At 42.7% G+C, this 24,799-nt stretch overlaps 1 protein-coding gene across 1 annotated transcript in view; it reads right to left on the bottom strand.

Annotated features, from left to right (window-relative positions):
- Positions 1 to 4,573: 4,573 nt before the first annotated feature.
- Positions 4,574 to 24,799, bottom strand: part of TSPAN3 (tetraspanin 3) — a 99,317-nt gene continuing 79,091 nt past the window's right edge. Inside the window, exon 7 of the mRNA XM_070429749.1 lies at positions 4,574 to 5,473. Coding sequence (XP_070285850.1) covers positions 5,381 to 5,473 — 93 coding nt within the window. The 3' untranslated portion in view covers positions 4,574 to 5,380. The remainder of the gene's footprint in view (positions 5,474 to 24,799) is intronic.

Here is a 24,799-nt window from a genome sequence, read left to right on the forward strand (position 1 = left end):
ATAAGGGGACTGGTCAGTTCAGTGTTGTCAGGGATCAATTGTAGTCTGGAAGGATATACACTATGTCTAAACGTGCTTACCTGTGGATATTTTTTTCTTTATAGATATCTGAATAGTTTACGTTTTTAAAGTACCACTAGAAGCTCAAAGCACGAAATTCATGAAAGGGGCTTGGCTCGTGCAGCCCGGCTGCCTCGGCCATCCCTCGCAGCCCTGGCCGGCCATCACAGCCCCTCACAGCCTCAGCCAGCCCTCACAGCCCCTCGCAGCCTCGGCCAGCCTTCAAAGCCCCTCATAGCTTCAGCCAGGCCTCGCAGCCCTGGCTTCATCTGGAAGCTTGTCCAGATGGTCGTTCTGCTGTTTGGTCTAATTAGCATATTAGCTCTTTATTATATAGGACTAGAGGCCTGGTGCACGAAATTTGTGCACTGGGGGAAAGGGGATGTCCCTCAGCCCAGCCTGCACCCTCTCCAATCTGGGACCCGGTGGGATCGGGCCTAAACAGGCAGTCAGACATCCCTCTCACAATCCAGGACTGCTGGCTCCCAACCACTCGCTTGCCTGCCTGCCTGATTGCCCCTAACTGCCCTCCCTTGCCAGCCTGGTTGCCCCTAACTGCCCTCCCCTGCCTACTTGGTCACCCCTAACTGTCCTCCCCTACAGGCCTGGTCGCCCCCAACTGCACTCCCTTGCTGGAACGGTCACCCCTAACTGCCCTCCCTTGCCAGCCTGGTCAACCCCTAACTGCCCTCCCCTGCCAGCCTGGTCAACCCCGACTGCCCCCCCCCTGCAGGCCTGATCCCCCCTAATTACCCTCCCCTGCAGGCCTGGTCTCCCCCAACTGCCCTCCCCTGCAGGCCTGGTCCCCCCAACTGCCCTCCCCTGCAGGCCTGATCACCCCAAACTGCCCTTCCTTGCAGGCCTGGAACCTCTCAACTGCCCTCTCCTGCTGACCATCTTGTGGCGGCCATCTTTGACCACATAGGGGTAGCCATCTTGTGTGTTGGAGTGATGGTCAATTTGCATGTTACCTCTTTATTATATAGGATTATTCTTGTTAAAAAATTAGAAAAAATTTAAAAAGAGAATAAGACAATTTCTGGAATCTAAAACAGGAATTATCTTGGTAAAGATTGAATGAAGCCAGTAATATCTGCTAAATATCGGGAGATGTTTGGCGAGGAACAGGATATTTATATGATCTTAAAGTATGTCTCCAGAGATTGCTTATGAGCTGGGAGAAAATAGTAACTATCCATGGAGGAGGCAGAAAACACTGTGACCAGGTGTGCCAAGTATTAATTTGTTGCCTCCTAGCTCCAAATTCACCCTTCTTTTCCCTTCCTTACCACACTGAACAAAGCCAGGACCCTGCAAACTCCATTTCTCTTTTGCAGCTGGCTAACAGGGACCTCTGGTAGGGATGGCAAGGCTAGAGGAGACCATTTGTGTCTCGGTATGGCATGGGTTCCCAGTTTTCTCCACACCAGGGTTCTCTACTCTTGCAGCTCGGTGGCAGGCACTTCCAGTGAATTTATTCTGCAGCACAGGGCAGGCAGCATGTTCCATGCCATTCCTTTGAGTTTCCAAGTTCCTTACTAGCCCTCTCTTCCCTTGCCCCTCAGGGTGGTTGCTGTTTTCTACTAAGCTGCTTTAGAGGTGTGTTTTTTTGTTTGTTTGTTTGTTTTTTACCCCTTTTAGTAGCTAACCAATCTTTATGCAGTTAACAATGTACTTGTATTAATATTTTCCCCTCACTGGACCCTCAATGATATATCATGGTTATGTAAATTAACAGCACCATGAAGGGCAGATAACACTGTAATCTCCTGATGTGACTGATGCCTGCCCCAAGTGGATGGGTCACAGACAGTATTCCAGCCACCTGGAATGTAAATCCTAATCTAATCTAATTAGAGGAGATAATCCCCAAGTATGTTTTATTTAAAATAAGGGACTATGTTCTTCCCAAATGTCTACCTCAGCTATTTTTAATTGCTGTGCCATAAGAATTTTTAAAATATGCAAATACCTGATTATTTGGTCAAGGGCATTTACCTTTTTTCCCTTAATTGTCAAATAAAAAATGACAACAGCCAATACAATAGCCATCTGGTATGAATGAATCCAAATTATACCTATTTTTATAGTATATTTTTTGGTGTGCCACAGAATTTTAGTAATTAGTTTATGTGTGCTATGAGATAAAAAAGGTTGAAAATCTTGGTCTGTCATAAGGGACAAAACTATGGAAATGCTCCAGATTAAAGAACAAAGAGACATGACAACTAATCCAGAACTGGAGGCAAAAAAATGCTATAAAGGACTTTATGACATCAATTGGAATAGGAAGGGTAAAGTATTGTATCAGTGTTAAATGTACTAAATTACTATACCGTAGTTGTTAGAGACTATTTTTAGGAAATACCCACTCAAATAGTAGGGATAAAGCACCATGAGATTTGTACAAAGAGAGACTGAGAGCACATGTAAGATCACAAATGACAAAATCAAATGGGGCAAAATGTTAATAGGTGAATCTAAGAAAAAGAAATTCAAGCTTTATATACACAATTCTTATTCTTGCAACTTTTCTGTAAGTTTGAAGTTATTTCCAAAGAAAATTAACCTTTTAAAAAAGGCAATAGGATATAGCAATGGTTCTCAGCCTTCATTGCGTTCTGGAAGTACCCAGACGTCTGCAGTTCTGTTTCCCAGATGACTCCAAAGTACAGACAAGGGTGGGAAACACTGACACAGTGGGAGAGCTCGATCATTAAATTCATACGCAGCAAGTAGCTCTTCTACCCTCTGAAGAATAAGCACTGTGGGACAGGGTGTCAGGATAATGAAGACTCGTAGTCTTAGCTCTGTATGGCATGGCAGAAACTCTGGAGACATTAAGCAGGTAGAAGTTGAATTTGTATGGAACTGGCCAACATGGACAGATTCCCATTTAGTGGTTCCCAGACAAAGGAAAAAAGACATTTCCAGGACTATGCTAGCAATTATGCACAACTTAAAGCTGGCAGAATCTAGAATGGTTTAACAGGTCCCAAAGTAACCATCTTTTTTGACTTCACTGATAACATGGTCTATTTAGGTGTAACTTTCAGAGCACAGGGGAGGAAGCTGCTCTTTCACCAGGCAAGCAGAGTGGAATTAGTGAATGAGGGATATATGGAATTAGTCTCTTGGACAAGTTCAAGGAGTGAGCTAGCAATTGGCACATTTTCCCAAAGCACTTTCCTACTCTAGAGGCTCAGTTCTGTCATGCAGAAATCACTGAGGGCAATCAACATCACAGTCCAGATACTGCTCACCTCAGCTCCACCCTGTGAGAGGGTAGCCATGGAATGGTACATAATGAAACCTGGAAGGGGGAGGGGGAGAAACAGGGCTGGGTGCAGAAGGTGGCTGTAAAAGATCATGAAGATAAGCAAAATATTCTTACCCACTGTGCAAGAGGTGGGATGGGTTAGTGGAACATATGAAATCTCCTATAGTTCTCAGAAATCATGAAAGTTTTAACTTCCACTTTGTGAACAGGAGTTAGTTTGTTCTCCTCTCCTTTCTCACATCTCTATTTTTCAGGCAGGACAGACTTGCATGATATTCCAGTATCTCAAAACTGATAGGTTCAAACTGAATTTGAACTCCTAGATGTGGTCCTTTCTTGCTCCCTACCTCTGTGACTAATTCTGTTTCCTTAGTTGGCTGAACCAGAAACCTGGGACTCATCCTAGACACCTTCCTTCCACTCCTTCCTCTCTCTCCCACATCCAACCAATGATAAAATTCTGCCATTCTCTCTCAAATTCCCTAAACCCAGCCCCTCACTTGCTCCAATAGTGCCCTACTCCATGCTCTTCAGCTCTCTACTGAACCATCCAATCCACCTCACTGAAGCCTAGTCATATCCCCTCCAATCTGTCCTCCCCACCACAGCCATAGCCACAGGGGTCTCTAAAACAGGTCCACTCATATCACACATACTGCCTATACCCATAAGTAAAGTCTGACTCTCCATAGGATGTCATGTAAGACTCTAGAGGACCCAGGCTTTGCCACTTTAACTCCTTTTTCCAGCCTTGTATTTTAAGATCCAGGCACAATGAGCTACTGGTAGCTCCCTGTACATTCCATCCCACTTCACACTCCTGGTACCATCTCCCACAAAGCCTATCCAGCTACTGAGCTTGGACCTCTTCTCTAGGAAGTTGCCCCTGACTTCTCTAGGCACCTCTTTTAGGTTTCCATTCTTTTGTCACTACAATCACTGTATTGTATGAAAATTATCTGCTTCTATGTATGTCTGCTATACTAGGACTCCACATACCTCGAAGGCAAGGACAGCATAATTATTGTACCCCCAGCACCATGCACAAGTAGATGCTCCATATTTGTGAGATATATGAAACTGAAAAGCATCTGTGCATTTTGAATACCAAGGCCTTTAGAATTTGGCAAGAGATATAAATAAAACACATGCAAATCATGATGAACTGTAGATGGCACCAATATATAAATCACTGAAATACCCCCAAATAATTAAAAACTACATAACTACATGTTAAGGGGTAATACAGAGTTTATTGAATTAGATTTTTCTATTTACAACTGAGATCACATCTACATACTATTTTGCTAGTCTACATGGTACATTATTTCTAACAAAATTAGACTTATAATGAATGGGCTCAATCATACAAACACATACTCACACATACACACACACACACACACACACACACACACACTCTAATTGTTTTAAAACAGTAGTGCATACTTTATACTCCTCCTATAAAGCCAGCTTTAATTAAAAACCTCTAGTTTCAAAGATCAATCTGATTTTGAAGATGAACTAAGGTACACATTGTATAATTCTAAAATCTATTTTAGCCATTTTGTATAGTTGCTGTCTTATTGGGCTATATAGTTTTTAAAAGGACACTGATGAGGGGCACCATCTGATGTTAACCCCCCCTTCCCCCCAAAAAAACGTTTGGCCAAGAGTTGTCCATTGTGGTACTTCAAGGGCCCAGTGGTACTTCAGCAGCAGTCCCATTGCTGCCTGGAGGTAACAGAAGCAGTCCACATCCTCCTTTAATTCTACCACACTACACAACTTGCAAATAGCTCTGAAATTAGAACATATACCACTTTACTTAAAAACTTGGCGATGTGAAGAGTCCGTTAGAACAGGGGAAAAGGAAGTCTTAAATGGGTAGGAAAGTTAAGTGGGCATATGAAGTACCAAGCTGCTCTGTCTGACATGTGTGCTTAAACTAAATAAACTGTGGAGGCCAACAGCAGTAGACCTGCTCAATTCACCTTCCAAATTAGAACAAGACTAAAAAGCTCAGGCTTGAGTTTTCTATTATGCATAGGTTCCGCCAGTGATGAGGAGCTCATAGGCTGGATCTCTACTCCTTCTGCACAATACGATGCATGCACACAGCATGCCCAGCAGCTGTGGGAAGAAAAAAACAATGGAAAAGAAAAGCTGAGAACTTTTATATGGCAAGTATATATTTCTTTGTTGGCAATGAAGCTGTTTCAAAGTCCAGTGACTTCAAATCATCAAAAAAGCAGTAACGAGAGTAAGAGAAGCAACATGTAATAAACACATTATCTTTTCAGGAACTAAGTACCAAGTTTTAGCTTCCCTCATTTACATCTAAGAACAATTTGTGAAGCTAGCCAAGAATCAAGGCTCTCCCTACTGCCATCCCCACTCCCAATCCAGAGCAATGCTGTACAAAAGAACTTTGTGCAATGATAGAAACCTTCTCTATTTGAGCTGTCAAATATGGTAGCCACTAGCCACTGCAACAAAAGAATTGTTTTTTATTTTATTTAAATTAAGTTAAACTTAGACATGTGACCACTAGTTACCACACTGGATAGCAAAGTTCTAGAAACTAGAATGATCAAGGCTATTTGTTGAGAAAATTTAATGGTGGTCTTTTCAGGCATATGGATTTGGAAGAGACAGGCTTTATAACAGCCCACAAAATTCAGTACATGTGTAGCCCAAAAGCTCTATGGCGAACTCCCCGCCCCCCCCAAATGTAATTTGCAGATTTTGTTTCATTCACAATTATTTCTTATTTTTTAAATCCAGGTTTGGCTCTGATGTATTACATACATATTACTTTGTAAAGGTCACAACTCCATCATTTTATTTTAATAAGCCCTAATCCTTCTGTAGTAGCAAATTGGAATAGTAATAAAGTCATGCCACATTATTTTGGATAAGCAAGGTGACTAAACTGGATTAAACAGAAAACTATTCTAGAATTTTAACCTCACAAAATATAAGGCAGGTGACTTTTTACAAAATATAAACTAACAAAAGATCTAAATATGAGTAAGTTAATTTCCTTTTCTAATTTTTCATTGATACTGAAAGGTCTCAGTTATTTGGTTTTAAAAGGCAGGGCCCTCTGTACACACGGGGTCAATCTAATTTCAACACAATGTACCTGACCCATAAACAGACTCTCACATTCTATCCATTCAGGATATCTACTTATTGCTTCCATCAGTATCACATCAGTATTTGCTGAGTGCTTACTAGTACAAATCACCTTAAAGACATTTTAAAACTGGATATTGAAAGTATTCCAAATATCTTAAGCCAATTCTAGACATGTTTAGTGCCTAATTCCTAAAGTAATATATTTCTCTTCACAGTACAGCAAAACATTCTTAGAACTGCTATAAAATCACACAATTATATTCCTAGACAATGTCAAATTGAGCAATAAAAATGTTAACCTCAGAAATTACTGATATGCTAGGGAAAAATTATCTCTTCACATCCCACATTCCTTTCAGTTGGTTAACTTCTACTGAAGCGGTCAGCATTTTGAAAATGGGGTCTGCAACAAGTATAATTTCTTTCCTCACTTTTATTTCAATTAGGTCAACTTATTTTGGTTTAAAAACAATTTTAAAAGCTTGATAAGACCCTACTCATGCTTGTGAAAGGAGTTTGTTTAAAAACATTAAGTTATATACAATAAATCTTTTCTCCTATTCAACTTATTCAGTAAGTTGCCTTTTTGTTGTTGATGGTTTCTTTAGCTGTGCAAAGGCTTTTTAGTTTAATATAGTCTCCTACACAATAACTTTTTTTTAAATCCTCACCCGAGGATATGTTTATTGATTTCAGAGAGAGAGAAAGGGGAAGAGAGGGAGAGAATAAGGTAGGGATGGGGGAGGGTGGGAGGGAGAGAGGGAGAGAGGGAGGGAAAGAGAGAGAGAGAGAGAGAGAGAGAGAGAGAGAGAGAGAGAGACAGAGATTACCAACTGGGGGTCAAACCTGCAATCTAGGTATGTACTCTGACTGGGAATCAAACCTGCAACCTTTTATTTATGGGATGATGCTCCAACCAACTGAGCCACCGGGCCAGGCCACAATAATTGATGAACCTTTAGCAAGACTCATCAAATCTCATCACTAAGTATTACAGGCCCATTTCCAAAGTTTTGGCTATAGAGAAATGTCACTGATTATTGAAAATTTCCAATAATAGACTGTTGGAAATATCTACAAATATTTTAGTTCCAGTATTATTTCTTGCACTGAAATTTTCCCCTACAATATTCAAGTTATGAAAATTAATCTACACTTAGCCCAAATACAATACTCAGTAACTATAAAGCATGGTTACTAAATACAGAGGTAAATGGTAATTACAAAAACCATTAAGGATTAAAACATTCTATGATAAACTATGTAGGTGGCATTATGAGGAAATTGGTATTGTTATACAAGTTTATTTTAACTGTACACTGGAAACACTCTCATCTAAGAAAATTTGGAAATACCTAACAAAAAGTTACTAATTTTCTGGCTCTTTAATTTTATGCCTACAATTTTTGCTGTAGACTTTGCACACACCTGCAGAAGATATTCACTACTTGCATTTCTGTGACAGCAGGAATTACATAAGTGCCTATTAATATTGAGTAGATAAATTACAAAGTATGCCTTCAAAATGAAATGCTATGCAGCTATAGCAAGTGATTAATGTTTTAAAAAGCAAGCTACAAGCAACAAGAAAATAGCAACTTTAAATGACACACGAGATCAGATGGATTTTACTGACATTTATATAACATTTCACCCCAAAACTATAGAATATACATTTTCCTCAAGTGCACATGGGCATTCTCAAAGACAGACCACATGTTAGGATACAAAATAAGTCTCTACAAGTTCAAGAAGAATTGAAATCATATCACACATCTTCTTGGATCACAATGGCATGAAACTAGAAATCAACTAAATAAAAACACTAAAACATATTCAAAGACATGGAGGCTAAATAGCATGTTATTAAACAACTAGAGGCCTGGTGCACGAAATTCATGCATGGGGCGTGGGGTGTGGGCCTCAGCTCGGCCTTCACTCTCTTGCAATCTGGGACCACTGGCTCCTAACTGCTTGCCTGCCTGTCTCATAACCCCTAATCACTCGCCTGCCTGCCTCATCACCCCTAACCACTCACTTGCCTGCCTCATTGCCCCTAACCACTCACCTACCTGCCTGATCGCCCCTAACTGCCTTTGCCTGCCTGCCTCATCACCCCTAATCACTTGCCTGCCTGCCACATCACTCCCTAAGCACTCGCCTGCCTGTCTGATTGCCCCTAACCACTCTGCCTGCCTGCCTGCCTGATCACCCCTAACCACTCGTCTGCCTGCCTGATTGCCCCTAATCACTCACCTGCCTGATCACCCCTAACCACCTCTGCCTGCTGCCTGATCATCCCTAACTGCTCCCTGAGGGATAGGGCCAGCCGGGGTAAGGGGCCATGGTTATTCTGGTCTCTGGTCATTCTGGTTATTCCACCATTTTGGTCGCTGGGCTTTTATTATATAGGATGAATAGGTTACCAATGAGATAAAGGAAGAAATAAAAAACTTCCTGAAAAAAAATTATAATGAACATAAAACAACACCAAATATATAGAACAAAGTGAAAGCAGTAGTGGGAGGGGAGTTCATAGTATTACAGGCCAACTTCAAGAAACAAGAAAAAGCTCTAATAAGCTATCTAACCCTGTAATTAAAAGTACTACAAAGAGAAAAATAAAAAATGCCCAGAGTAAGTACAAGAAAGGAAATAATAAAGATCAGAGAGGAAATAGTGACATAGAGACATAAAACAATATAAAAGATCAATGAAACTCAGAGCTGATTCTTTGAAAAGATACACAAGATTTATGAACCTTTAGCCAGACTCAACAAGAAACAGAGAGGACCCTAACATATAAAATCAGAAATGAAAGAGGTGAAGCAACAACTGAATACAAAGGATTGTAAGAAAATACTATGAACAACTATATGCCAATAAATTGGACAATCTGGGTGAAGTGGACAAATTCCTAGATCTATACAATCTTACAAAACTCAACCAGGAAGAATCAGAAAACCTGAATAGACTGATAAAAACTAATGAAATTGAATCAGTAATAAAATAATTCCCAGCAAACAAAAGTCCTGGACTGGGTGGCTTGACAAGGAAGTTTTACTAAACATCCAAAGAAGAACTAACACCTATCCTCCTCAAACTATTCTAAAAAAAATGAGGAGTAAAGAAGACATCCGATCTATTTTTATGGGGCCACATTATCATAATTCCAAAACTAGACAAAGACACTAAAAAGAGAGAAAATTATAGGCCAATATCCCTGTTGAACATATATGCTAAAATTTTTGACAAAACATTAGCAAAATTAGATCCAGCAATATATTAAAAAGATCATACACCATGACCAAATGGAATTCATTCCAGGGATGCAAGACTGGTACAATATTCACAAATCAATAAATGTGACATATCACATAAACAAAATTAAAGATAAAAATCACATGATCATACCAATAGATGCAGAAAAAGCATTTAACAAAATCTAGCACCTATTTTTGATAAAAACTTTCAGCAAAGTCAGAATAAAAGGATCATACCTCAACATAATAAAGGCCTTAAAGGACAAACCTACAGCAAACATCATACTCAATGGGCAAAACTAAAAGTGTTTAACCTAAGAACAGGAACAAGAGAGGGTTGCCCACTTTCACCATTCTTATTCAACATAGTACTGGAAGTCCTAGCCACAGTGATCAGACAAGAAAAAGTAAAAAATCATAATTGAAAAGAAGAAAGTAAAACAGTCATTATTCATAGATGACATGGTATTGTACATAGAAAACCATAAAGGTGCCATAAAAAAAATTTAGATCTAACAAATGAATTCAGAAAAGTAGTAAGATACTAAATTAACATCCGAAAATCTATGGCTTTTTCATACATGAATAATGAACTCTCAGAAAGAGAAACTAAACAAACAATCCCATTTACCATTTCAACAAAACAAATAAGATACCTGGGAATAAACATAACCAAGAAGGTAAAAGAACTGTACTCAGAAAAGTACAGGACATTGAGGGAATTATCAGTGGTGGTGGAGTAAGTGGATGGTACACAGACATGCTCTCAGGAACAAACTGGAATTACAACTAAAAAACATCCTGAATAATCAACTGAAGACTAGCTGGAAAGAACCCTGATAACTAAGGACAGAAAGTGGATACTGCATAGAAACTGGTAGGAAGGGCAGAGGCACGAAAGGGCAGGCTGAGCTCCCACAGACAGCAGCTGAAGTTCCGGAGAGATATCTCAGCTGTGGGGGATTGCCACTGAGAACTCTGGGATCTAATCTCTAAACTGGGTCCCCCAGCAGTGAACACCAGAACTGAAAAAGGTGCCCACATAACATCTGGCTGAGAAAAGCAGCAGGATTATTGACTGCCAGGGAAAAAAAATCTGGAAATGCAGGCGCCCTCTTAAATGGCCAACACAAAGTATTTCATGTGCAGCCATTCACCTTGTGCTCCAGCAGAGGGAGGGCAGAATGGACTGGAGCTGTGTGAGCAGTTAAGAGGGTTGGAGGCTCCTGGGTTAGAGCTCAGAAGGCAGACACCCTGATTTCACGTGCTGAATCATTCTCTCACTCTGTGGAGGTCATCTTTCTCAGGCATATATTTGCTATCGAAGCACTTTTGCCTGGGGGGAAGACATTTGACCCACTCTATTGGAAAACACCTTGCCCCATGGTGGAATTTCTGAGGCCCATTAAAAGACTGAGAATAACAATTAGCCTCCAGGCAGAAGCAATTGCCCCACCCTGTTGGAAAAATTCATGTTGCACTTTTGGACAATTACCTGAGGGCTACTCAAGGCTGAATCTAATCAGTCTATAGGCAGAAGTGGTCCCTGAAGGCTCTGAGCCTTTGCCAGATCTAATTAGTAAGAAACTGTTTGACACTGTCCTGCACTAGACATTGAGAGGCATAGCAGATCTACCTAATATATAGTCACAACCCCAAATAGGCAGCCAAAATGAGGAGACAAAAAAAAAAGAACAAGAGAATTCTCCAGAAGGATAAATGAAATGGCCATAAGATATGTATCTGATATAGAAGTTAGAATAATGATAGTAAAGATGCTCAATAGCATGAGAAAAGATATAGTAACTATGAAAAAAGAACAGTCAGAAAAAAAGAATGACATAGCACTAATAAAAACACATTGGAAGGAATACACACAGGTTAGGAGAAGCTGAAGATTGGATCAGTGAATTAGAAGGCAAGGTATAAAAAAACCACTCAATCAGAGAACTAAAACGAAAAAAAAAACCTAAAAAAAGGAGGACAGCATAAGGGAGCTGTGGGACAACATGAAACATAACAATATTCACATAGTAGTTGTGCCAGGAGAAGAAGAAATGGGGCAAGGGATAGAGAACATATTTGAAGAAATAATGGCACAAAACTTCCCAAAACCTGGTGAAGGAAAAAGTCACACAAGTCCAGGAGGCACATGGAGTCCCAAGCAAGAAGAACACAAAGTAGCACACCCCTAGACACATCATAATTAAAACATCAAAATTTAAAGACAATGAGCGAATTTTAAAGGCAGCAAGAGAAAAGCAAATTGTTACCTACAAAAAAGCTCCCATAAGGCTGTCATTTGATTTCTCATCAGAAACTCTACAGGCCAGAAGGAAATGGCATGAAGTACTCAAGGTCATGGAAAGCAAGGATCTGAAACCAAGATTACTATATCTAGCCAGGAAATCATGCAAAACACATGGTGAAATAAAGAGCTTCCCAGAAAAAAGAAAAAAGGCATCACCACCAAACCAGCATGATAAGAAATGCTAAAGGGATTGCTGTAATGAGAAGTAATAGAGAGAGAAACCTAGGCATACAGAAATAAAATGGCAATAAATAAATACCTATGAATAAACTTAAATGTAAATGCATTAAATGCAGCAATCAAAAGACATAGGGTAGTTGAATGGATACAAAAACATGACCCAACTATATGCTATCTACAAGAGACCCATATCAGAATAAGAGGATAAGAGTGAAGGAATGGAAAAATTTTTTCCATGCAAAGGAAATTAAAAAAAAAAAAAAGCTGCGGTAGCAATACTCATATTGGACAAAACAGACTTCAAAATGAAGGTCGTCACAAGAGACAACAAAGATCCCTACAAAATATCCAACAGGAGGATATAACCCTGGTAAACATATATTCACCCAATATAGGAGCACCTAAATATATAAAAAAAAAACTTCTAGAGGGCATACATTAAGGGAGAGGTCAACAGCAATACAGTTATGTAGGGGATTTTAACACCTCACTGACTTTACTTGATAGATCTTTCAGAAAAAAAATTAACAAGGAAACAGTGACTCTAAAGGACACACTGGATCAAATGGATTTAAGTCACATTTATAAAATATTTCACCCCAAAGCTGAAGAATATACATTCTTCTCAAGCACACATGGGTCATTCCCAAAGATAGACCACATATTAGGACACAAAACAAGTCTCTATAAGTTGAAGAAGGCTGAACTAATATTAAGCATATTCTCAGATCACAGTGTAATTAAATTAGAAATCAACAATAATAAAAACACTCAAAAACATTCAAACACTTGAAGGCTAAATAGCATGTTATTAAACAATAATAAAGGAGACAAAATGGCAGTGGTATAGATGGATGTGTCTCAAGCCTTGACCCAGAGCAGCTGAAACGAGTAACATCCAGCCTGAATTGGCAAAGGAGACTCAGCTGGGAGATGGTTTGCAGCCAGAAAAGAGCAGAGGACCCCTGGAGAAAGGTAAAATCAAGGCTCTGGGAAGGATAATCTGCCAGACCTCTGAGCCCTGAGGGTAAGAGGGAATCCACATGGCACCAGCTTGAGCCGCTTCCCTTGGGACAAGCACAGTGTCTGACTGTGGAAAGAAGGTTCGCAAAACTGCTGGTTGGCAGGGGATTCTAGATCTGGGACCACAGTCAGGAAAAGCTGAAGAGTGCCAGCAAGAGAGAAGCGTGCAGAGGCGCAGCCTTTCCCCCCTCGCAGGGGATTCTAGATGTGGGTCCACAGTCAGTAAAGGCTGAAGAGTGCCGGCAGGAGAGGGGCGTGCAGAAGTGCAGCCTCTCTGGCCTCTGTGGCTTGTGCCTTTCTTCATTGAGCCTAGTTCATAGGTCCTTTCGGATACAGACGCTTACCCGAGGCTGGAGTGTGGAAGAAGTTGTGGACTTGTGGAATCTGGGGAGAGAGGGGGCTCCAGGAGAAGTGGCAGCGAGTTTGGTGCTGAGTCATACCTGAGACTGGGACCTGGGCAGCCATTTTGTCCTGAAGAGATAGCCCTTCCTCCAGTATCCAGGCAACTAATACAGCCACACCCAGATTCCACCCTGAATGGTACAAAGGATTGAGAAAAAACCTAAATAGTCCCTGAGAGTCCAAAGGGACTGGTTTAAAGAGAGACTTTCAATCCCAACAACCGGAACCTGAGAAACACTACAGTACAGAAGACTGGGATCTTAAGCCAGCCAAAGGATTACTTCACTTTTTCGTTTTTATTTTTATATTATTATTTTGTTATCTCTTTCTTTCCTTTGTTTTCCTGTTTTTGTTTGTTGCTTTATTTTCTATTTCTTTTCACATTATGTTTCCGTCACTCTATTTTATTTTATTTTTATTTGCTATTTTTGAAATCAAATTTTTTGTAAATTTATTTTCTTTTTGTTCTCTTCTCTCTTATCCGCCCATTCCCTTTCTACTTCCTCTATACTGAACTGAGATCCTCCTCATATTCATCCAATTCTTAACCTTATCTTCTGTATATAAGCTCAGCCTCTACAGATTCTGACCCCACCCTCTTTGCTGGGGGTTTGGTGCTTGTATTTTTTGTTTGTTTGTTTGTTTGTTTATCTATTGGTTCTGTGATGTTTTCCATATATATACAATATATATATATATACTCATTTTTCTTTTTTTCTTTTCTTTCTTATCTTTTTCTCTCTCTCTTTGATATCATTTATGCTCTCTTTTTTCGCCCCTAATTCTCTTTTCTCAGGTGGTCACTTATAGTGGGGTTATTATTGTCATGAGTACATTCGTGCTTTGTTCCCTTTGTGTTGTGTCTTGTTGAGGTGAATTTTATCCTGTCTGGCCAGGTGCTAGAGAGTGAGCCTCATAACAAGACACCTGGAGAGAAAACTCCATCCACGAATGGGTCAATAACACCCCAGACCCAACTACAGAGGCAAAAAGAAGGCGGCAGTGAGGGAGAGAGTGTGAGTCACTGAGGGTCCAAAAGAGGAGTGTGTGGTCATGTGGGATGTGTGTGTGTGTATGTGAGTGAGGCACAGTTAGATCCCGCAGGACCTTCAGGGGCAGGCTAAACAGGCTCGCCTAATTAGGCAGCCTCTGCTACTGTTGTAAACAGTAACAGGAGGCCGGCTCGTCCTCAGAGGCCTAGCCTTTTTAAGGGGAGAGCTGCTGTAATTGGGAGCCAGGCCTCATCTCCACCCAGGGTGCCCACAGATAACACCTGGAACTCTATAGACACCCCTGCCAGGGACCTACTACCTCGGTTGTGGTCCACGGTCGAGTCTCCAGCCACCCTGGGCGAAAGCTCCTGTGAGTTCTGAAGCATGCTTCCCTCTGACTGGTCCAACGCCTTAGCCCAGGGCACTGCAACCACGTGAGCAGCAAACACGTGAGCAGCCCACTCCTGTCCAAGGAGCAGCATCTGTGTGAGCGGCCCACTATCCCGTCTGAGGAGCAGCAACCACGTGAGCAGCCTGCCCTGTCTGAGGAGCAGGAGCCGCACGAGCAGCCTGCCCACAATTGAGGAGCAGCAGCCCCACGCAGCCCGCCCCCATCCGAGGAGCAGCAGCTGCGCAGCCCACACCCTGCACCTGTCTGAGGAGCAGTAGGTGTGTGAGAAACCTAAGCCCATCTGAGGAGGAGCAGCTGCACGAGCAGCCTGCCCCCATACAAGGCGCAGTAGCTGTGTGAGCAGCCCACACCCGTACAAGAAACAGCAGCACCATGAGCAGCCCGCCCCCATTCAAGGAGCAGTAGCCACCCGAACAGCTTGCCCCAGCCCGAGGAAAAGCAGCGATACGAGCAGATCGCCCAATCCGAGGGGCAGCAGCCCTGTGCAGTCCACACTGGTCTGAGGAACAACAGACACACGCAGCCTGCACCTGTCCGACGAGGAGCAGCTGGATGAGCATCCTGCCCCCATCCGAGCAGCAGCAGCCATGCAAGCAGCCTTTCCCCCTTCCAAGGAGCAGCAGCCAAGCGAGGAGACCGCCCCATCCAAGGAGCAGCAGCTGCACATGAAGCTTGCCCCTGTCTGAGGAGCAGCAGGCACACAAGCAGACTGCCCACATCTGAGGATCGGCAGCCCTGCACAGCACACACTGGTCAAAGGAGCAGCAGCAACACGCAGTCTGCACCTGTCCAACGAGCAGCAGCTGGGTGAGCATCCCGCCTCCATCCAAGGAGCAGCAGCTGCATGTGCAGCTCACTCCTGCCCAAGGAGCAGCAGCCATGCAAGCAGCCTGTCTCCCATCTGAGGAGCACCAGCTACGCGAGAAGCCCACACCTGTACAAGGAGCAGTAGCCCTGTAAGCAGTGTGCCCCTGTCCAAAGAGTGGCAGCCTCATGAGCAGCCCACCCCATCTAAGGAACAGCAGCAGCATGCAGCCAGCCCCGATCCAAGGAACAACAGCCATGTGAGCAGTGCGCACCCATCTGAGGAGCAAAAGCCAGTGAACAGCCCACCCCTGTCCAAGAAGCAGCAGCCACACCCAGCCTGCCCCTATCTGAGGAGCAGCAGACTCATGATCAGCCTACTCCTATCCAAGGAACAGCAGCTGTGCGAGGAGCCTCCCCTACCAGCCAGAGGGGACACCACTGCTGCGAATAGCACCCATCAGAGGAGCCGCAGCAAACAGAGGAGCATCCACTACCATGACCACCTGAGGAGCAACTGCAGCCCAAGGAGCCACGGCCACCCAAGGATCAGACCCTGCACAACTCGACATCTAGATCAGTTGGTGAGACCAAAAATGGGTAGACAAAGAAACCCCAAAAGGAAACAAAAGGAGGAATTGCCACAAAAGCAGCTAAGTGAAACAGAGGCAAGCAATATGTCAGAAAAAATTCAGAATAAGGGTCCTACAGTGCATAAACCAGGGTCCCAACTCCTGAGTCAGAACTCCTAGGGCAGTGATGGCGAACCTTTTGAGCTCGGCATGTCAAAATTTTGAAAAACCCTAACTTAACTCTAGTGCCATGTCACATACAGAAATATTCATAATTTTTTTTGACATTTGCAACCATAGTAAAAAAAAAGATTTATATTTTTGATATTTATTTTATATATTTAAATACCATTTAACAAAGAAAAATCAACCAAAAATATCTATAAAATGAACAAAAACAGAAAAGCAATGTACATTTAGGAAAAAAAATAAAAACAATGATAATTAAATGGTACGAAAACTAGAAATTAGTGACTTTTTTGGTGCTGAGGTTTGTCTGCTAATTCTTCGATTGCAGGTTCATACTTGGTGCACTTCAAGGCCAAGCAAGCGCCACTAACTTCATCTGTTAGCCGGTTTCTTTTGTTCATTTTAATATTATTTAGTGCTGAGAACAAAGTCTCACAAAAATATGTTGAAGAAAAATTGTTAGCAAAGCCATTGCTAGAATTTTTTTTAAAATATATTTTATTGATTTTTTTACAGAGAGGAAGGGAGAGGGATAGAGAGTTAGAAACATCGATGAGAGAGAAGTATCGATCAGCTGCCTCCTGCACACCCGCTACTGGGGATGTGCCCACAACCAATGTACATGCCCTTGACCGGAATCGAACCTGGGACACTTCAGTCCGCAGTCCGACACTCTATCCACTGAGCCAAACCAGCTAGGGCTCGCTAGATTTTTTATGTCACTAAAAGTGTCAGGTACTCTGTTCCAAGCACTCAAAATTTCTTGTTCATAGTTGCACTCTTCATTATTCAAACAATTTCATTCCAGATTTTCAAGTTTCAACCTTAAGTCAACAAACACGAGTCCAAATGTTACCCTGAAAATCTGCAAGTTGCATCTCTAAATTGTCAATTTGCATCCATTGGAAATCCTTTAATTCCAAAGTACTGTAAACAACTACATCCGGATATTTAATTATTTTAATGGTCTGTTCTAGGCTTCTAAATTGGTTGAATTTTTCACTGAACTGTTCAAATAATGAGTTTACTATATTCTGGCACATAAGTATGGACTCCATTACACTCATTGTAGTGGCCTTCTCGAAATACTTTTTTATCTGAGGAAAATACTTATAAGTTTTAGTTTCAATATCTCACTTGAAAATTTTAAGTTTAGGAGAACCAAGATGGTGGCAAAAGGTATAAACCTGTACATGCTGCCCCCCACAACAACATCAAAACTACAAGTAAAAGACAAAGCAGCTATCATCCAGAACCACAGGAAAGCTGGCCAAATGGAAGTTCTACAACTAGAAGGAAAGAAAAAAGCTCATTGAGACCGGGTAGGAGGTGCAGAGAAGCCAAGAACAGAGGTAAAAAGGCGCGCTCGAGGTGAATACACCTGGGTGCGTGTTTTTTTTCAATCGGAAGGGGTTATAAGCTCTCAAATGCACTGAAGTAATTTACAGCGAGACTCTGGGGTTCTAGACTCCTATGGGGAGAAACTGGACTGTCTTGCAGCGGTTTGGAAAGCGAGGGTGGCTTTCTCCCAGAGCTGCTCACAGGGATCATTGTTGCTGTGGGGGCGTGGGACTCGGGGATGCAGAGGGACTCGGGACGCAGAGACGCGGAGTGGTGGAGACAGCTGACGATAGCCATTGCTGTTTGCTCCGCCTTGCTGATTCTGAGTCCCTGCCCCACTGAATTTACATCCCTACCCAAGCTGTGCCAAGCTGCACAAAAGAATCACCTGTGCTTTTTAAGCCTAACCTAACAAGCTGCAGCTGGGTTACAGAGCTCCAAAACTTCCAAATATCAAAAACAATTATGAATATTTCTATATGTGACATGGCACCAGAGTTAAGTTAGGGTTTTTCAAAATTTTGACACGCCGAGCTCAAAAGGTTCGCCATCATTGCACTAGATCAAATAGACTTAATTGACATCTTCAGAACACTTCTCCCCAAAGCCATAGAATATACGTTCTTCTCAGGTGCACATGGGACAATCTCAAAAGTAGAGCACATACTGGGTAACAAGCAAAGTCTTACCAAATTCAAGAAGATTGGAATCATATCAAGCATTTTCTCAGATCAAAATGGCATAATATAAGAAATAAACTACAATAAAAACAACCCAAAAATTTCAAACACTTGTAAGTTGAGAAGCATTCTATTAAACAATGATTGGGTTACCAAAGAGATCAAAGAAAAAATTAAAAACATCCTGGAAAGTAATGACAATAAAAACACAACAATCCAAAATCTATGGGACACATGAAAGCAGTCCTGAGAGGAAAGTTTATAGCTCTGAAGGCCTACCTCAAAAAACAAAAAAAAGAAAAAAAGGTAATAACTCATCTTACTCTACAACTCAAAAAATTAGAAATAGAGCAACAGGAAAAGCCTACAGTATGCAGAAGAAAGGATATAATAAAGATCAGAGCAGAAATGAATGACATAGCGACAAAAAAAACAATATAAATGATCAATGAAACTAAGAGCTGTTTCTTTGAAAGGATAAACAAGATTGATGAACCTCCAGCCAGGCTCACCAAGAAGTAAAGAGAGAGGACCCAAATAAACAAAATCAGAAATGAAAGAAGAGAAATATCAACAGACCCCCACAGAAATACATAGGATTGTTAAAAAATACTATGGACAACTCTACTCCAACAAACTAGACAACCTGGAGGAAATGGACATATTCCTAGAAAAATACAACGTTCAAAAACTCAATCAGGAAGATTTTAAAAATCTCAATAGGCCGATAACTATAGCAGAAATTGAAGCAGTCATCAAAAAGCTTTAGCAAACAAAAGCCCAGGGTCAGATGGCTTCACAGGAGAGTTTTACCAAAGATTCGAGGAAGAAATAAAACCTATCCTCCTCAGACTACTCCAAAAATTCAAGAGGAAGGAACACTTCCAAGCACATTCTATGAAGCCAGCATCACCCTAATACCCAAACCAGGTAAAGACAACACAATGAAAGAGAATTACAGGCCAATATCCCTCATGAACATAGATCTCAAAATTCTCAACAAAATTCTAGCAAATCGGATCCAGCAGTAAATCAAAAGGTCATACACCACGATCAACTAGGAACTATCCCAGGGAAGCAAGGATGGTACAATATCTGCAAATCAATAAATGTGATACATCACATAAACAAATTGAGAGATAAAAATCACATAGTCATATCAATTGACACAGAAAAAGCATTTGACAAAATCCAACAACGTTTCTTGATAAAAACGCTCAGCAACATGGGAATAGAAGGATCATACCTCAACATAATAAAAGCCATATATGACAAACCCACAGCCAACATCATACTCAATGGGCAAAAACTAACACCATTTCCCCTAAGAACAGGAACAAGATAGGGATGCCCACTCTCACCACTCCTGTTCAACATAGTACTGGAAGTACTAGCCATTGCGATCAGACAAGAAGAAGAAATGAAAGGCATCCAAACTGGAAAAGAAGAAGTAAAATTGTCCTTATTCGCAGATGACAGGATACTGTACATAGAAAACCCGAAAGACTCCATCAAAAAATTATTAGACTTAATAAACGAATTCGGCAGTGTAGCAGGATACAAAATTAATGCCAAAAAATCTATGGCATTTCTATACACCAATAATGAACTTACAGAAAGTGAGACTAAAAAATCAATCCCATTTATCATCACACCAAAAAAATTAAGATACCTAGGAATAAACTTGACTAAAGAGGTAAAAGACGTATACATAGAAAACTACAGGACACTGAAATAAGAGACAGAGGAAGTCATAAACAGAGGGAAGAACATACTGTGTTCAAGGATTGGTAGAATCAACATTATCAAGATGTCCATACTACCCAAAGCAATCTATAGATTCAATGCACTCCCCATCAAAATACTAGTGGCATATTTCACAGGCCTAGAACAAACTTTCCAAAAATTCATCTGGAATAAAAAAAGACCCTGAAGAGCTGCAGCAATCCTGAGAAAGAACAAAGGAGGTGGGATATCAATACCAGATATCAAGCTGTATTACAAAGCCACTGTTCTCAAAACTGCCTGGTACTGGCACAAGAACAGACATATCTACACTAATAAAAGACAAAGATGCTAATTGACTGTACCTTTGCTATGTCCAAGCCACACCCACCAGCCAATCAGAGCAAGTATATGCAAATTAACCCAACCAAGATGGCGGCCGGCAGCCACGTAGCTGGAGCAAGCAGGAGACTTGGTTGCCCCGGCGATGGAGGAAGCCAAGCTTCCCACCCACTCTGTCTGGCTGTGGGCTCCGCTAAAGGATACAAAGTTTCAATTATAGAAGCTAAATAAATCCCAGATACCGGCTTCCAGCCAGCCTCCACTGGGAGCTTGGGTGGCTAGGGGCTGTAGCCAGCTTGCAAAAAGCCATCAGCCCCTCACCCAGGCTGGCCAGGCACTCCAGGGGGGACTGCCACCCTGAAGGGGCTGTGGCCAATCTGCAAACAGCCATCAACCCCTCATCCAGGCTGACTAGGCACCCCAGTGGGGATCCCACCCTGAAGGGGGTGTGGCCAGTCTGAAAACGGCCCTCATCCACTCACCCAGGCTGGCTAGGCACCCCAGCGGGACCCCCACCCTGATCCGGGACACTATTCAGAGCAAACCAGCCGGCCCCCACCCATGCACCAGGCCTCTATTCTATATAATAAAAGGGTAATATGCAAATTGATCCTAATAGCAGAATGACTGGGTATGACTAGTCACTATGACACACACTGACCACCAGTGGGCAGACGCTCAATGCAAGAGCTGCCCCCTGGTGGTCTGTGAGCTCCCACAGGGGGAGCTCTGCTCAGCCACAAGCCAGGCTGGCGGCTGCCAGTACAGCGGTGGTGGTGGGAGCCTCTCCCACCTCCTCAGCAGTGCTAAGGATGTCTGACTTCAGCTTAGGCCTGCTCCCCGCTGGCAAGTGGACATCCCCCGAGGGCACTCGGGCTGCCATAGGGATGTCTGACTGCCAGCTTAGGCCCAATCCCCTGGGGAGTGGGCCTAAGCCAGCAGGTGGTCATCCCCCGAGGGGCCCCAGACTGCGAGAGGGCAGAAGCCGGGCTGAGGGACCCCCTGAGTGCACAAATTTTTGTGTACCAGGCCTCTAATAGATCAATGAAAGAGAATAGAGAACTCAGAAATCGACCCAATCCACTATGTTCAATTAATGTTTGACAAAGGAGGCAAGAACATACAATGGAGTCAAGACAGCCTCTTCAATAAATGGTGTTGGGAAAATTGGACAGATACATGCAAAAGGAATGAAATTAGACCACCAACTTACACCATACACAAAAATAAACTCAAAATGGATAAAGGACTTGATCATAAGACACGAAACCATAAAAATACTAGAGGAATCCAAAGGCACCAAAACCTCAGACATATGCTGAAGCAATCTGTTCACTGATACTGCTCCTAGGGCAATGGAAACTAAAGAGAAAATAAACAAATGGGACTACATCAAAATTAAAAGCTTTTGCACAGCAAAAGAAACCATCAACAAAATAACAAGAAAGCCCACTGGAGGAGACAAGATGTCAGCAGAATAGGCAGACACATCCCAAGTCTTGTCCCAGAGCAAAGAGAATGAGCAGCTGAAACGAATAACATCCCCCCCCCCCCCCCCCCCGAATTGGCGAAGGAGACTCAGCTGGTGAGACAGTTTGCAGCCAGGAAGGGCAGAGTTCCTCTGGAAAGGTAAAAACCAGGGATCTGGGCAGGAAAGTTTGCCAGATCTCTGAGTTCAGAGGGTCAGAGCTAAACTGCGTGGCACCCAGCCGTGTCCATTGGGACAGGCACAGCCTCTGACTGGGGAAAGGAGATCCGCAGGACTGTTGACTCCGGGGGATTGGAGATCTGGGTTCTGTAATTACGGAAGACTGAGCCCAGAGGGGGCAGCCTGAAGCGCTGACCAGACCATGCAGTGCTGGTAAAAAAGGATCTCAGAGAGACTCAGTCTTCCCCGTTTCTGCAGCCTGCGTTTTTTGTTTGTTTTTTGGGGTTTTTTTTTTTTTTTCACTGAACCCTGTTCATAGGACAATTCGGATACAGACACTTACCTGTGCTGAGGAGCGGGAGAAGGTGCGGACGAGTGGAATCTGGGGAGAGGCTGGGGAGAGAAGGGGGTCCAGGAGAGGTGGCAGCAAGTTGAGTGCTGAGTCATGCCTGAGCCCAGGACCTGGGCAGCCATTTTCTCCTGAAAATATAACCCTTCCCTCCAGTCTCTAGGCAAGGAATATAGCCACACCCAGATTCCACTCTGAATGGTACGAAGGATTAAAAAAATCTGACTAGTCCCTGGAAGTTAACAGGGTCTGGCCTATAGAGAGGCCTTCAGTCCCAGCAACAGAAAAAAAAATCACTGACATTCCAGAAAACTGGGATCTTAAGCCAGCCAAAGGAATGACATTTCAATTTTTCATTTTTATTTTTTATTATTTTGTTAGCTTTTTTTGGCTTTTTTCTTTGTTTTCCTTTTTTTTTTGCCTTTTTGTTTTCCTTTTCTTGTTTGTTGCTTTATTTTCTACTTCTTTTCACATTATTTTTTCATCATTAAATTTTATTTTATTTTTACTTTCTATTTTCTATTTTTATACCATTTTTTAAATCAATTTTTTGTAAATATATTATTTTGTTCCCCTTCTGTCTCTTCTTATCCACTCATCCCTTTTCTACTTCCTCTATACCAGGGGTGGGCAAACTTTTTGACTCGAGGGCCACAATGGGTTCTTAAACTGGACCGGAGGGCCGGAACAAAAGCATGGATGGAGTGTTTGTGTGAACTAATATAAATTCAAAGTAAACATCATTACATAAAAGGGTACGGTCTTTTTTTTTTTTTAGTTTTATTCATTTCAAACGGGCCGGATCCGGCCCACGGGCCGTAGTTTGCCCACGGCTGCTCTATACTGAATTGAGGTCCTCCCCATATTTATCCAATTCTTAACCTTATTTCCTGTATATCAGCTCAGCCTCTACAGATTCTGCCACCACCCTCTTTACTGGGTGTTTGGTGTTTGTATTTGTTTGGTTTATCTATTGGTTCTGTGGTGTTCTCTCTCTCTCTCTCTCTCTCTCTCTCTATATATATATATATACACACACATATATATACATTCTCCTTTTTCTTTTCTCTCCTGTCTTTTTTTTTCTCTCTTAGATATCATTTGTGCTCTCTTTTCTCTCTCCTAATTCTCTTTTCTCAGGTGGTCACTTATATTGGGGTTATCGGTGTCGTGAGTACATCATGCTTTGTTCCCTTTGGGTCATGTCTTGTTAAGGTCAATTTTATCCTGTCTGGCTAAAGTGCTAGAGGACAAGCCACATAACCAGACACCTGGAGAGGAAACTTCATTAATGAACAGGTCAACTACACCCTAGACACAGCTACAGAGGCAGGAAGAAGGCCGCAGCGAGGGAGCAAAAGAGGAGTGTGTGGTTGTGTGAGTGAATGAGGCACAGTTAAACCCCGCAGGACCTTCAGGGGCAGGCTAATTGGGCTAGCCTAACTAGGCAGCCTCTGCTACCATTGCAAACAGGACCAGGAGGCCAGCTCTTCTTCAGAGGCCTCGCCTTTTTGAAGGGGAGAGCTGATGTAACTGAGAGCCCAGCCTCAAATCCACTCAGGGTGCCCTCAGGTAACACCTGGGACTCTACAGCCACTCCTGCCAGGGACCTGCTACCTCGGCTGTGGCCCCACGGTCACCCAGTCTCTAGCCACCCCGGGCACAGGTTCCTGTGAGTTCTGAAGCACGCTCCCCTCTGACCAGCCCAACGCTTTAGTCCAGGGCACTGCAACCATGTGAGCAGCAGACACTCCTGTCTAAGGAGCATCAGTCCTGCAAGCAGCCTGCCCCAGGCCTAAGAGCAGCACCCTCATGTGGCCTGCCCCTGTCCAAGGAGCAGCAGTTGTGTGAGCGGTCTGCTCCCCCGTCCGAAGAGCAGCAACCACGCGAGCACCCTGACCCGTCCGAAGAGCAGCAGCCGCGAGAGCAGCCCACCCCTGTCCGAGGATCAGCAGCCTTGCAATCAACCTGTGCATGTCCAAGGAGCAGTAGCCCCACAAGCAACCCACCACATCAGATGAACAACAGCAGCATGCAGCCAGCCCCCATCCAAAAAACAGCAGCCATGTGAGCAGTCCGCCT

This window comes from Myotis yumanensis, unplaced genomic scaffold (genome assembly GCF_028538775.1).
Source record: "Myotis yumanensis isolate MYYU_CA2020_CCGP unplaced genomic scaffold, mMyoYum1.0.hap1 SCAF_1, whole genome shotgun sequence".
NCBI classification, from domain to species: domain Eukaryota; kingdom Metazoa; phylum Chordata; class Mammalia; order Chiroptera; family Vespertilionidae; genus Myotis; species Myotis yumanensis.